The 14,339-nt window shown below is 38.6% G+C and overlaps 1 protein-coding gene across 1 annotated transcript in view; it reads left to right on the top strand.

Annotated features, from left to right (window-relative positions):
* ube3c (ubiquitin protein ligase E3C) overlaps positions 1-11,879 on the top strand; it is a 31,613-nt gene extending 19,734 nt beyond the window's left edge. The window contains exons 21-24 of the mRNA XM_026267775.1: positions 2,595-2,783; positions 2,989-3,055; positions 7,029-7,159; positions 10,212-11,879. Coding sequence (XP_026123560.1) covers positions 2,595-2,783; positions 2,989-3,055; positions 7,029-7,159; positions 10,212-10,382 — 558 coding nt within the window. The 3' untranslated portion in view covers positions 10,383-11,879. The remainder of the gene's footprint in view (positions 1-2,594; positions 2,784-2,988; positions 3,056-7,028; positions 7,160-10,211) is intronic.
* Positions 11,880-14,339: the final 2,460 nt, after the last annotated feature.

Below are 14,339 nucleotides of genomic sequence, written 5' to 3'. Positions count from 1 at the left end.
TGCTTGTCTTTTCTGTCTCCTCTCTCCTTCTCTTGTTCTCTGGCATTGTTAATGATTGATCTAACTGTTGTTAGTCTTAGCTGATGGAGATAAAGCACATCTCTGTCTAGATCTCTCTGAAAGAACTTCTCTGTTGACCAGCTCAAACATACCTGCTGGGAGAAAATGGTGTCTAGCATAGTATTAGAGCTAATCATCCCACATGATATGTAGCATTGCCACTCCTTAACACCAAAAAAGTAATAAACATATCAAACTATCATATGAAGGGAAATTCCACATTTGTTTCAAGTTTGTGAGATTTTTGTTCTTTTAACAAATGGTTTACATTTAGAAAATGTTGATTTGTCAAACTTAGTAACAAATATTAAATAATAAAATGATACAGACGAAATGTAAAGATAAAAAAAGGAACTTTACCCAGGAACTATCGACTTTGGGCTGGTACTCGGTGTGTTTCCACTGCAGGAACCAGGAACTTAAAGTTCAGGGTAAAAAAACATGCCTCTCAGAAAGTCTCTGCTGGCGAGGTGGTACTTTATTCACAGTTCAAGAACTTTCGGGGGCGGGACTTTGGCGCTAAACATGCTGATTGGTTGAGTTCACGCAGCACTGTGATTTAAACCTCCATTTATTCGGATCATTTTCAAAATATTACTGTTATTGTGTCATGAAATGTGTGTCAATTAAATGTTTTTCAGGTGAGAATGTAGTTGTTTAAAACTCAAATCTATGGTTTATTTATAAAGACAGCGCCTATTTAAAAATGTGCTTTGCCGATTTCGGAGACGGTGAGCTCTACACGATCAGCGGGAGCTCAGTCCTCATGTATCCGCCGAGAGCAGTCTTACCTCGTCTAGTCCTTTTGATATGTGCCGCTGTTGGCTCTGATGTCTCTTTAGTGGTTAAACATAAAATATAATACGTTTTGGGTAAATCTAGCAGGTAATCTTTGGTCTGTATTAAATGTTAAAATGAAAATAAAAAGAGGCAATTGATGTAATATTTCGTTTCATTGTAATGGCTGTATATATACATTTCCCTGAACTTATTATGTTTAAAAGAAAATGAAAGGAGGCAGTGGTATTTGATATCCTATTTCGTTTTTATTGTAAATATACAGTGAGGAAAAAAGCAGTAGCCAAGGCGAGCTGACTGATGTTATCAAGTACACTGCTGTTTGCAGAATTACCAGATTTGTGTCTTTATAAACAGACATCACACTTTAGAAACAGACGTCACACTCTTGAGTCGAATGCGCAAAGTTCGAACTACCAAGGATGCAAGTCCAAAATTTTCGTACTTTGTATTGAGAAACGCGAGACTAGTTTGCCTAATTTTCACAGTACTTTAGACTGCTGTGGAAAGACAGAAAGCAACAGGTCTGGGGGGAAAATAGTTTCTGGGGAAAAAGTTCCTGGTCCAATTGTTCCAGGTAATTTCAGTGGAAACGCTGTATTTGTGGTTTATTGTAATGAGTCGTTTGGGATGCAGCTACACATGGCCCTCTCACAATATATATATATATACGCAATCATGCTGCAAGTATCAGAAGTTCTGCTCTCCGATGTGGTTAGCACTACATGCGTACTGCGCCCAAGTCCAACTAAACCGTGCTCTGGTCCACCTCTTCCAACCGAGCCAGGGCGGCTAAACGAATTTTGGCTAAGCATCAACATACACAAACCACTGTCCACTGTTATTTTTAACAGAAAAGATGCAACGAGACTAGACAGTGACCAGTGTTGATTATGTAACTGTCTCTCATATGTAGTATAGTTATATAGTATACTTTAAATATACATATATACATTAGTATACATATATAGTATATTTTAAAGGCTTGCGCACTCAGTTGTTTGCAAAATGAAGCTTTGTGCTCATGAATCCTACCTCTCTCATGCGGCACAAATGTGTCTGAAAGCTAAACTATAATTTCTTATGTAATTACAGGCTTTGTACTTTGATAAAGATTTATTTAAAGAATACTGTCTTTTCAAAATAAATGAAAATGAGGCAGAATGAGGTTAAAAAGTCAGCGAATCTTGCTCAATGTTATTTTTTTCCGCTGCATACCTGTGTTTACAGTGGAAGTTCGAGACGGCTTAGCCGGCGCATAACGCACTTCATAACCAAACGCTATGTGATTGGCTTGAGGGAAACCGATGATTTTAAACTTCAGACAAGTGCCCCCCGCGAGAAAGAAAACACTTGTCAGTTATGCCCTTCCAGACTGTCTACCAAGCAAAACGAAGTAGCAGAGTTTGGTATTACCAGGCTAGGTAGATTTAGCCTAAGTAGTCATTTAAATAATAGTTGTTATTGATAAACTTGTATTTCCATAAAAAAAAAAAAAAACATTTGTTTGATGACTTTTTCTTATAATAGCTGGGGTAACTGAGTAAAAGTAAACCTTTATTTACTTTCCTCTTCATTAGCGAGGTAAAGGGTGTCCATGTGCACTAATTTCCTCGGTTGCCTTCAGCACTTTCCTCTGCAGCTGTACTGTTCCACTTTCAACAAGGAATTAAATCATCACTGAACCCAGGGTGATGGTGCATGTCACACTTCCATCTATTTGTGCCTTTTTCCAGGTGGTCGAGCTCAAACCAGGGGGAAAGGACATACCGGTAACCACAGCCAACAGTATAGCCTACATCCATTTAGTGGCCGATTACCGTCTGAACAAACAGATCCGAGCTCACTGCCTGGCCTTTCGACAGGGTCTGGCTAACGTGGTCAACCTGGAGTGGCTGCGCATGTTTGATCAGCAGGAAATTCAGGTAGCAGCACAAACACATACTTTACACTGAAAATGTGAGGAAAAGGGACATCTGTCTAGACGCACACAATCAGTCAGAAAAGTGTCAGAAAAGATTATTAATAACAAGATTAGCAGATATTATAATTTTCTTTACTTCTACTTTAAATGCTCCTATTTGTGGTCATTAATTAAATGTAAACAGCTTAGTCCTTCTGTATTTACAGGTACTGATCTCTGGTGCACATGTGCCCATCTGTCTGGAAGACCTGAAGAGATTTACCAACTACTCAGGTACTGCAAGAACACCCATCACCCTTTTATTAGTCACTTCATTTTTTATTTTAGATTTAGCTTGATTTAAGAGCCTTTGTCTTTTTTTCTTACAGAGAAATCAGGTAGCTATTTTGTTTTGTATTCTGTATTTGCTAGAAAGGGAGATCAAAAGCACACACAGGTTAAATGTGAATTTATAGTTTATTCATTAATGAGTAATAAAGCTTAGGTAGTGGGTTTGTTGTTATTTGATTTATATTGTTTGTATTTGGTACCGCCCATAAAGACTGGATTACACTAAACAGCTTTTACCCAAATTTGAGCTTGATTTGCAGTATCATGGAGGATTTGCTGTTAGTTGCCAGAAGCTCATGTCAGTCTGTAGATACATATGTATGATACATGCATTTCATGTGTATAATGTGCACAGAAAAGATTTTTTTTTTTTATTATTCTTTTTTTTTTTTTTTTTACATTTAGTCATTTTGCAGATGCTTTTATCCAAAGCGACTTGGATATAATTGGTGAATTTGGAAGTTTTCATAATACCAAGTTTCAGGCATTTGTTCATATAAGTACAAGCTAGAAAGGGAAGGAATAAGTAAAGAGAAAGACAGGGATTCAGCGTTCCGGATAGGGGTGGGAAGATCATTCCAACAGCCAGTTTTGGTGAACGAGAATGTTCTGGAAAGTGATTTTGAGCCTCTCTGTGATGGTAGCACCAGGCGTCGCTCACTAGCAGATCTCAGAGTTCTGGAGAGGATGTAGATTCATAGAAGTGAGTGGATATAGGCGTGTGCTGAGCCTGAGGCTGTTCTATACGCAAACATCAATGTCTTGAACTTGATGTGAACTGCATCCGGAAGCCAGTGCAAGGAGATAAAGAGAAGTGTAACATGGGCTCTTTTGGCTGCACTTTCCATGTTTGATATTTTGCACAAATTTTAGAACTCATTCATGAAACATTCGTAAATATACGAGTAAATATCTGAGTGATTTGCGCGTAAAGAGAACTTCCCGAAAACTCTTCTCCTGATTCACAAAAACTTTGTAAACGTCAGATGTGATAGTGAAATGTGTGTGTGTGTTAATGAATTCCAATCAGTCGTAAATGGGACGCGCGTGCACGCTCATTCTCAATTACCATAAATCCCGCCCATTAAATCAGACTGACAACTATATATGGGCATCATATTATGACACCAAACGAAGGATTTCAACATGTCTTCTCAAAAGCGAATGAAAAAGAAAAATTTCTCAGCTGCAGAAATTTAAGTTTTGTTATCGGAAGTTCATTCAAAACGCCACATTTTATTTTCAAGCGTACATAGTGGCGTATCAGGTCCTAAAAAAAAGGAAGCTTGGCAGCAGATTACAGATGCTGTTAATGGAGTTTCATCTGTTAATCGAACAGTCCCAGAAGTGAAAAGAAAATGGTTCGACATGAAGCTTGACTGCAAAAAACGAATTAGTTCACTTCGGAAAAATCGTATTCAAACTGGAGGAGGACCACCATCATCATCGAGCATATCTCCATGCGATGAACGCATCATTAGCGTTATTGGCGAAACCTCTCTGTCGGGTATAATTCCCGATGGTGACAGTGATGAAACCCCTTTGCAGGAAAGCACTTCAGCACAATCAAATGGTAAGGCTTCATAATTTTTTTGGGGCCAGCTGACATGGTAAAATAACAAATAATTTTAGAGGAAGTACACAAAGCGGTTTACATTTGAGCAGATTTTACTTTTCTGTAAAGACAGACAAATGCCAACTGTGTCCGCCCGTGAGACCACCGAAACGGCAACCGGATCCGTTCATCTTACGGCTCCTGAACCGGTATATCCAGCAGCATCCCGCAGTGTTGCCTCTGCACAGAAGACGGCTTTAAGTCAGGAAGTGCTGGATAAGCAAGACAAAATTTGTCAAGCTGTGCTGGCAATAAATGATACATTAAAAGAAATAAGTGGAAGCCTACGAGAAATATGTGATGCTATTAAACCGAAGAAATAAAGTTTACTGAAACTATTTTGTGCGCTTGCTTTTTAATGCATACATACTCTTAGAAACGTAGAATTAGTTCCTGTCGCTTTGCAATTGCAGCATGAGATATGTCTATGTGTTGGATAGGCAACCTTGGAGGCACCATACCATGATCAGGTCTAATTATATCCTCTGGGTCTGGCAGACCATGTTCCATGGCAATGTTGTGTAGAACGGAGCAGGCCATTATTATTTTGCAAACCTTTTCTGGTCTGTATAACAGTGTACCACCTGATGTGTCCAAACACCGCCAGCGCCCCTTTAAGATACTGTTTGTGCGTTCAATAACTGACCGAGATTTTGCGTGTGCTTCATTGTATGCCATCTCCTGTCGGCTTTGGGGATTTATCAATGGGGTCATAAGCCATGGTGTCAGGGGATAACCATTGTCACCTGAGTGTAGGGGAGGGGAGGGAAAGTGTCAAATATTTGTCAAATGTTGTGAATAAATAAAATTGTACATACCAATTAGCCATCCGTCTGTTACTGCACCACTGTCCAAACATCTAGCAACTGAGCTTCTCCGAAGAATGAAACTATCATGAGTACCACCCGGCCAGCGGGCCACTACATTAAGTAGTGCACATTTAGCATCACAAATTAGTTGCGCATTTATGGAATGATAGTTTTTCCTATTTAGAAATGGAAATGCATCATGTGATGGCGCCTTAATGCGAATGTGTGTGCAATCAATTGCTCCTATTACGTTTGGCAGGTTTGCAATAGCAAAGAATCTTTGCTTCACCTCCAACTGATGGACAAGGTTATAGGGGAATTTTATATATTGGGGCATTAGCCCTACTATGCAATCAAGAACATCTGGGATGATGCGACTCATGGATGACTGAGATATCCCTGACCTGTCTGCAATCTCCCGCTGGAATGTTCCTGTTGCCAAAAAACCAAGCACAGACAACACCTGCAAGTGTGCTGGAATGCTGTGGGATCGTCTAGTTTGCCTTCTAAGATTGTCCTCCAATATATTGCATAAATGCAAAAGAACCGGTCTGGGTAGCCTGAAACGACTAATTAACCAGTCATCATTCTCGGCAAGTAAGTCTGCGCGGTCTCTGAAAATACGCCTTTTGCGCAGCGATCTATCTGCCAAATCTAGCAAAAGCGCTATATCAGCCATCTTAAATGTTTCTTGTTATGCCTGATTTTGGCCATTTTATAGGAAACAATTTCCGTAACAATTAAGGGGCTATTAGTTTTCCCAGAAAGCAATTAATTATTTGATTAAAGTGTTCCGTTTGCAGATCCTATTATTAGCTCGCATAATAAAAGTAAAAAGAAAAACCGTAGGCCTATGTAATTACTATATATATTTTTTTCAAAATGCTGTGTAAATATGTACCCGATTAAGGTGAATTAAAATGCAGCCGTATTAATGAGCAAAACGTTCAGATGTTAAACGCACTATTTACGCGTGGCTGGGAGCAGGTGTAGATTTCTTTCGTACCAACTAACATTTGGAAAATACGAACGTTTTAATGAATCCAAAAATTTACGCCAAAACCACTTTACACGCGATTTACACAAAAATTTGTTCTGCTCGTGTTTCATGAATGAGACCCATTGTTTAAATTTTTCATGCATCTTCTAGCAGCGAGGGGTATGTTTCTGCATGAGTTTGTTGTCTTTAGAATGACTTAACAATTTTGTCCTGTGTGATCCTCAGTCATGTATGATGTCTAGTCTTTTCAAAGGTGGTTTCAAGTTGTTCCGATTTTAAAAGTTGTGTAGTGTAATCCAGCCTCAAGTGTCAACTTTTCTTCTACTTAAACATGATGTAATAAAAAAGGTTTCAAATTTTAGATCCATGTTTTGAAGTAAAGCACATAGCAGACATGCAGTATTATCTGATAATTCATAAGGGTTAGACTTCGAGTTCCTGCATTATATTCTTAACCTCTCTGTTTTTCTCAACTGTTGCTGCATTACTCAGGTGGTTATTCAGCAAACCATCCAGTGATCACAATTTTCTGGGATGTGGTGGAGAGTTTCAGCGATGAGGAGAAACGCAAGCTGCTCAAGTTTGTTACAAGCTGCTCACGACCTCCGCTCTTAGGCTTCAAGGTCAGTGAGGGCCAAAACCCTCTGAAAATATGAATTGAATGAATTCACTTTTAATCTGTAGAAGACATCTGACACTCTGTTCTGTTGTGTCTGAACTCTTTAAATACAAGTTAATGATTCCTCTGAGCTTGTATGGTGCCTTAAATGGGTTCACTGGAAAAGTGAAATATACAGACATGACCCAACTCAGCTGCATCGATATGACTTGCACCACTGTTATCGCAAATGGAGTTCAGCTAAAGTTCACAACAGCTCACACCTGCTGATGACTTTGTCCCATTTTCTCCATTTTTATTCAATAAAGTTATCAGGATCCCCACCGCAAAGAATTCTACTCGCTCTAAGGTGTGCTGTCTTAACGGAGAAATAATGAAGTGAACAGAATATGTTTTGTCATTAATTTACACAAGGGTGTATGAGCAAACAGGCTCATTGTAACAAATCATTTTCACATTATAACAGCTATCAGGATAGGCCTTATCTGGGCCTCTATTTGTGCTAAAGAGGTTGTGCCCCTTAGCATTGTAATGCTATCTGAGGCTTTGCCAAGTGCCACTGGGTGTGTAAAATCCATCTGACTGATAAAAACGTATAAATGCCCTGTTGAACTTGCAGTGGCTCTCACTTAATGTTGACTGGATCTAGCGGGTAATCAAAGGCCAGAAAATATTGGTGTAAGAGAATAGCATTGGACAGCTTACGAATTATTCTACCAACTTCATCTACCAACAGTTTTCTTATTTAACAAGATTATTATTGTCTCCGTCTCTAGGAAAGTCTTTTTCTTGTTTGTCACAGTGTGAAGTCTTATTACACTCAGCAAAATCCGGAGAACAGAAACATCATTAAATGTGTTTTTATGCCTTGCTTAGACTAACCAAGGACAGTAATTGGCATTTCATTGACTTTATTACAGATTTTAATAGCTGTCATCAGTTTAAAGCAGATTACTTTAGCCTGTGTGAATTTGGGTGGGGGAAAAATCATAGCTTCCGAGCAATTCCACAGATATGTGTTACTGCCAAAATTAAAGTGGGGCTGTTTAATGAATTTGACTTTGGTGCAGACGCTCTGAGGAAAGGAGGAGTAAGAGGAAAAAGACGAAGAGAGACAGATCAAGGGGAGATGGCCTCCCACCTCGTCTGCCTCTTTAGCCAGCTCAGCCTTAATTAGGTGCCGTTAAACACCCCAGAATTCATTAGGGGAGAAATAGCCCTGTCACGGAGAGCTATTTAAAAAAGATGATGGATACCCTTTTCTCAAAATGATGGCTCCCACCGTGACACTTTCTCGATAAGCAACGATACTTTAATACCTTAATTGTTAGAAAAATTGGCCGGTTAAAGCAGGTTTAATCAGGTTCATTTTGGGGTTGAGCCTTGCAGCCACGTGGAGAATTTTTTCATTAGGCCCATCTTGTTGTTGTTCCAGTAACCTTTCACAGATCTGAAAAGTTCTTCTTAAGTATAGATTTTGCATCAATGTGATATCAGGCTGTAGTTTGTTGCATTTATCTGCACAGATGCTGCCCAATTAAAATGTGCATTAGTATTTTTTTATTATTATTTAAACATTTTATTACTACCCAACCGTACAGTACAGTCACTTGACGTAAATTAAGACAACTTGTTGTATTCAGTGGTTTTGTCATTGAACTTATACTGATGCCCCATTTTATTTCTGACCCCCCCCCCCATGTGTTTGCGCTAATTCTAACTGTACAAATGGATTTGAAACTTTGGCTTTCAGTGTATAGCTGTACGATGTGGCACGTCAAAATGATCGCAATCAATGTAGACTCTGTGTGATCCTTTACTGTTTTTTAAGAAACACAGGGTGGGTGAAAAGAACGAAGCATTAAAAATTGGTAATAAAGTCTATATTTCTAATACAAATTTATTGAAACAAACTGTATATATGCTTCATTACATAGGAAAATGAAAGCACCGGTAGCGTCAGCCAGTGATGCTACAAGTTCTATAGCCATTAAGTATAGCCTAGTTACTTTTCACCCACCCTGTAGTTTACTCTTAAATGAAGACTTGCTGAAAATGTACTACCCCTTAGGTCATCCAGAAAACTGAATTTGTTTCTTTGTCAGAACAGATTTGGAGAAATTTAGCATTACATCACCAATGGATCTTCTGCAGTGCCACCAGAAAGAGTGTTCAAACAGCTGATAAAAACATCAGAATAATCCACTTGACTCCAGTCCGTCAGTTAAAGTCTTGTGAAGTGGAAAGCTTAGTGTTTGTAATAAACAAATCCATCAAGATCTTTTAACTGAAAATTTAAATCTGAATCAGGATTGAAATCTTCATGGATCAAACAGTGTTTATTATCAAAATCAGTCCACCAATAGGTCAGTGGGTTTCGATGTGAAAGGTGATGGACTTTTTTTCTGGAGGAAACGTTGTTATTATTATGGATAATGGGCTTTTGGACTTTTTTTACTGATGGATTTGTTCTTTAAAAAACTGGAGTTGTGTGAATTGCATGTGGATTATTTAGTATCAGCTGTTTGAGCTTTCATTCTAACAGAAACATTTCACTGCAGATGATCTGTTGGTGATACAGTGCTACATTTCTCCAAATCTGTTTATATGAATAAACTCAACTTCATCTTGGATGGCCTGATGGTGAGGACATTTTTAAGCAAATGCTCATTTTTAGGTCAACTATACAAGTACACAAAGCTTGCTTCATTTCTAGGCGGTCATAACTGAAATGAATCATAACTTGCAGTGAGTCAGATGTTGATTCAGTAACCGCCCTGAGTGATTCAATGAGTGTGAAAAGATGAAGGTGAAAGACGTGTCAGACTGATTTAACCCAGTAACGTCTGAGTGTTTTTGACCAATTCATTAAAAGAACTGGATCAGAAAAATGAATTGTGCCTTTTTTTTTTTTTTTTAATCTTCACATTTTATCAAGATTGCAATCTCACTTTCACTTGACTAAAATATGATTTAGTTTGTCACTGGAAAAAGTGTTAGTTGAGTATTGTTTTATGTTGTCATTGATGTTCATGAGACTTTCTCCTTGTCTCTAGGAGCTGTACCCAGCCTTTTGCATCCATAATGGAGGCACAGACCTGGAGCGTCTCCCTACTGCTAGCACTTGCATGAACCTTCTCAAGCTGCCAGAGTTCTGTGACCAACAGCAGATGAGGAACAAGTTGCTCTATGCTATCGAATCCTCTGCTGGCTTTGAGCTCAGCTGAGGAATATGTCAACTCCTAGATGGCCTTGAAACCCTGACAAGAGTATTTGGCTTTTGACCAGATAGGAAATGATCAAAATGGACAGACTGTGTGGATCTACGTTGATCTGGAGAAGTTGCTGGGAAACAGACAGGTTGAAATATATGCTCCGTTTTATTTTTACTTCAAAGAAAGTAATCTTGTATATAATGCATTTATAAATTCAAAGCAACATCCAAGAAGGCATCCATCGATCAAAAGCACTAACATTGAACAGGGACATCTGAATGTTGGAAATACAGAGGTAATAAAAATGGCAACGCAAAAATTTAACTTGCAGATTTTCCTTGGTTTTGCGTTTCTAACACCAGAATAGATGTTTTTAGACAAAGTCGTTTTTACGATTTCAACTGCTCTTTGTTGCCGTAGTGCAGCACAATTTCATTGTCTACCAATAAAATGCATGCATTTGCCTTGCTAACCCAAGAACAAGCCAAACAAGTTTCTCAAATATATCAGCATGACTGAAATGTCTCCAGTAAGGTATACAAAACAGCTGGCTTGGTTTTAGGTCACACCGCTTCAGCTATACGAATACGCATGCCTAGATACAGGGCTTGCTAATGGTGTAGCACTCACTGAAAACTGAGCTATTCATTTTCCAGGCTAAAAAAATATTTGATGGCTAATATGCCACCAAAAAAAGAGTTGCGTGAGGTTAACAGGGGTGGTAGCACAGAAAATAGTGTATAGTCGTCTTGTTTTAATCATGTCAATTAAGATGACTTGAATTGGCTGATTCCGAGACATTCACCTAATAGAAAAAAAATTGTAATGATGTATTCCATGCATTGGGCCTTGGCATTATAGCAATGGATATGATCCTAACATTTGTGCAATAAAATAAAAACAGACTTTGCGGACATCCAAGTGGTTCAAGGGGAGGTTTTTAAGTCAAATTGATGAGTGAAGGAAAAGTGTCAAAGCCAAGGATTGTGTACTGGACACTACTCCAACATCTGCTGTAGCACAGAACAATTTAGTAAACTGAAGAGGATTGAAGTATTTCCTGTCAACATCCTCTGGTTGCCTTTTTTGCTGCTACTTGACTGGGTTCAGCATGTCGGTTGCTTGGCAGAGAGCTGATGGTGATGGACATGTGAATATGTATATGTCTACATCTTTTAACGTTCACGTTCAGCATTTGTACAAGACTTTTCATTTCTCTCTCTTCACCTTGTCAGTAATAGCCCGTCTCCCAACATCAGTTAAATGGGAATAGATGACTTCACACAGGTGCTGAATATCTGATTGTTTACGAACACTGATGTGTAGAGTTTGTCTTGATGTTGCTTATTAGAAAGGACAAGCAAAGTTTGTCTAAAGATGTGTGTCTACCGACTTTTAAGTGTATGTGCCTGAATGATTTTTTTTTGGAAGACAAAGACAGGTGTTCAATCTATGTATCGGAGTGTATTGCAATGATTAAATATGTTTTGAGTTTTTATTTGCACTGGAGATATTAGCATCTTTTGTTGAAATGGAATGTATTTAAGAAACAACTGTGGGATGACAATTTCATTTTGAGTTTTATGGCCTTTGACATATAATTAAAGAAACATCCAGTGATGGAACAAGAAAGGAGGCAAGTCCAGACCGCAAATGCATTATCTGTACGACATAAATTAAGGGTGTGTGCGTTTGACATAAATCTAATAGGGTCCTGCTATGAGAGCAAGAGATGGCCGGAGAGCAGGGGGAACTTTTTATTCCTCCTTGGATCATCTCCATATATTCTGGCAGCCTCCGCCTCTGGACTCTTCTCTCTCTGACCGAATCTCCAGCGTTTTAGCAGCAATCTCAGACGGGGGTAATTGGGTCTTAAAAAACCAACTTGTCCTATAGCTATGAAGGATTGCTCTTAATTATGGGGAGATTTATTTGGGCCTATTACCTTATAATGGATTATAGCTCGCAAACTTAATGCCTCTGGTCATCAATCACATCCACGTGCAAAGATATACCAAAGGTATTTTATATAGCTTTTAGAAATGTTATTATTGCACTTAGGGTCAAGTCGTTTCACACCAGAATATGAAAGCTTAGAGATTTCATTTCAGAGAATTCATTAGGAACAATTAATGGGTTTTATAAAACCCTTTACGTTTAACAGGGTCTGACTGCTTTTTTTTTTGTAAAAGGGAGGTAAAGGATTTCTAATGTAGACTGGCTTGAGTTGTTAAAGACGTCGTGTTTTGTAAAACAAGTATTAAATATATGAGTTCATTTAAATATATAATTTCTCTTTGTCATTGTACAGAAACTCCCACTTCAGTAGCACTTCCATACATTTTTGTGTTTTATTCCTATCCATATTCGGAAGGTTTTTACAGATGGGTTTGCTCGTATATAATTATACAACATTTTATTAATTAAAAATGATAAAAAGGGATATCCTGAATCCCCTCTGTTAAAACCTTTGACTCTAATATGTCTTAATGTACTTGGTTACCTTTTTTTTTTTTTTTTTTTACCCTTGGTCACCTGGGGTCTTTTTTTGTTGTTGTTTGTGGACACAAAATCTGATTTTCCATAGATAGATAGATAGGTAGAATTGACAGTAACATGATTACAGTTATCTTAATTTCTAATGTATCAAAAAATCAACAGACGCATATAGACATAGACTGAGAAATTGGTTTAATACATCACTAGAAGACCAAGGGTGCCTCCCTGTGGAGGTTTTGTAGCACGACTAGAAATACATTTTGTATCAGTTTTAATATGCAGTATTCATAAACCAAGACCTCAGTTATTACAGGATAAGAGTCTAATTGAGTTATTGATGTTGGAAAATACACATATTGGTATTATTATTGGCTAATAGTTCACTATAATAGCGTGGTTGAATGGATACGTGAATGCATGATCAAAAGAAAGAAATGTTCACCATCTGCTGGCCAATACTTAGAAATGCAGCACGTTTCCTTGATAATAGAACACAATACAGCTTTAAAGCTGTAGCTGGAAAACCTAAAAATATATATGTCTACATATTTTAATGTTCATGCTGTATTTGTACAAGATTTTTAATCTCTGTCTTCACCTTGTCAGTAATAACATGATATGAGCCATTTGACATTTAATGTGCTTCCTGACAAAATGTCTGAATCAAATTCCAGAACAAACTTTTTGGAACATTCTTTCACACACACAAATAATTAAATAAATAAACACAGGGTCACTCATGAATAATCATCCTTGTTCCTTTTCTTCAACCTTCAGTCCAGACCTTCACAGGTGGCGACAGGAAAGGTAAAGGCAACAAGAATTCAACGCCTGCATCACAACCTTTCTACTAAGATGCAATCATTTGGTTGAATTCTGAAGGAAACATAAACAATACATGCTTCCTCTTCACTCTGCTGACAAACGACTGCAAACTGTCACACAACTCCGACCTCTTCATTAAGTTTGCGGATGACACGACTGTTGTGGGTATCATTAGCAACAGAGATGAGACAAACTACAGGAGCGAGGTGAGCCGCCTGGCCAGGTGGTGCAGTGACAACAATCTCTCTCTAAACGTGGAGAAGACGAATGACTTCAGGAGAGCACACACTCAGCATGTTCCTCTGACCATCAGCGGTGCGGTTCCTGGGTGTGCACATCACAGAGGACCTCTCCTGGACTGACAACACCGCAGCACTGGCCAAGAAATCACAGCAGTGTCTCTACTTCCTCCGCAAACTGAGAAGAGCCAGAGCCCCACGCCCCATCATGTGCACCTTCTACAGAGGCACCATCGAGAGTATCCTGACGAGCTGCATCACTGTGTGGTATGGCACCTGGAATGTGTCTTGCCGGAAGACTCTTAAACAGAGAGAGAGCTGCCCTGCGTCCCAATGTGCATACTATCCATCCTAAATAGTATGTGAGATTAAAATAAGTGTGTCCCAAAGCATAATATGTTGAAAA

Source organism: Carassius auratus, chromosome 7 (genome assembly GCF_003368295.1).
Source record: "Carassius auratus strain Wakin chromosome 7, ASM336829v1, whole genome shotgun sequence".
Classification (NCBI taxonomy): domain Eukaryota; kingdom Metazoa; phylum Chordata; class Actinopteri; order Cypriniformes; family Cyprinidae; genus Carassius; species Carassius auratus.
The sequence above is the reverse complement of the archived record's forward strand: the minus strand, read 5'-3'. Positions and strand labels throughout refer to the sequence as shown.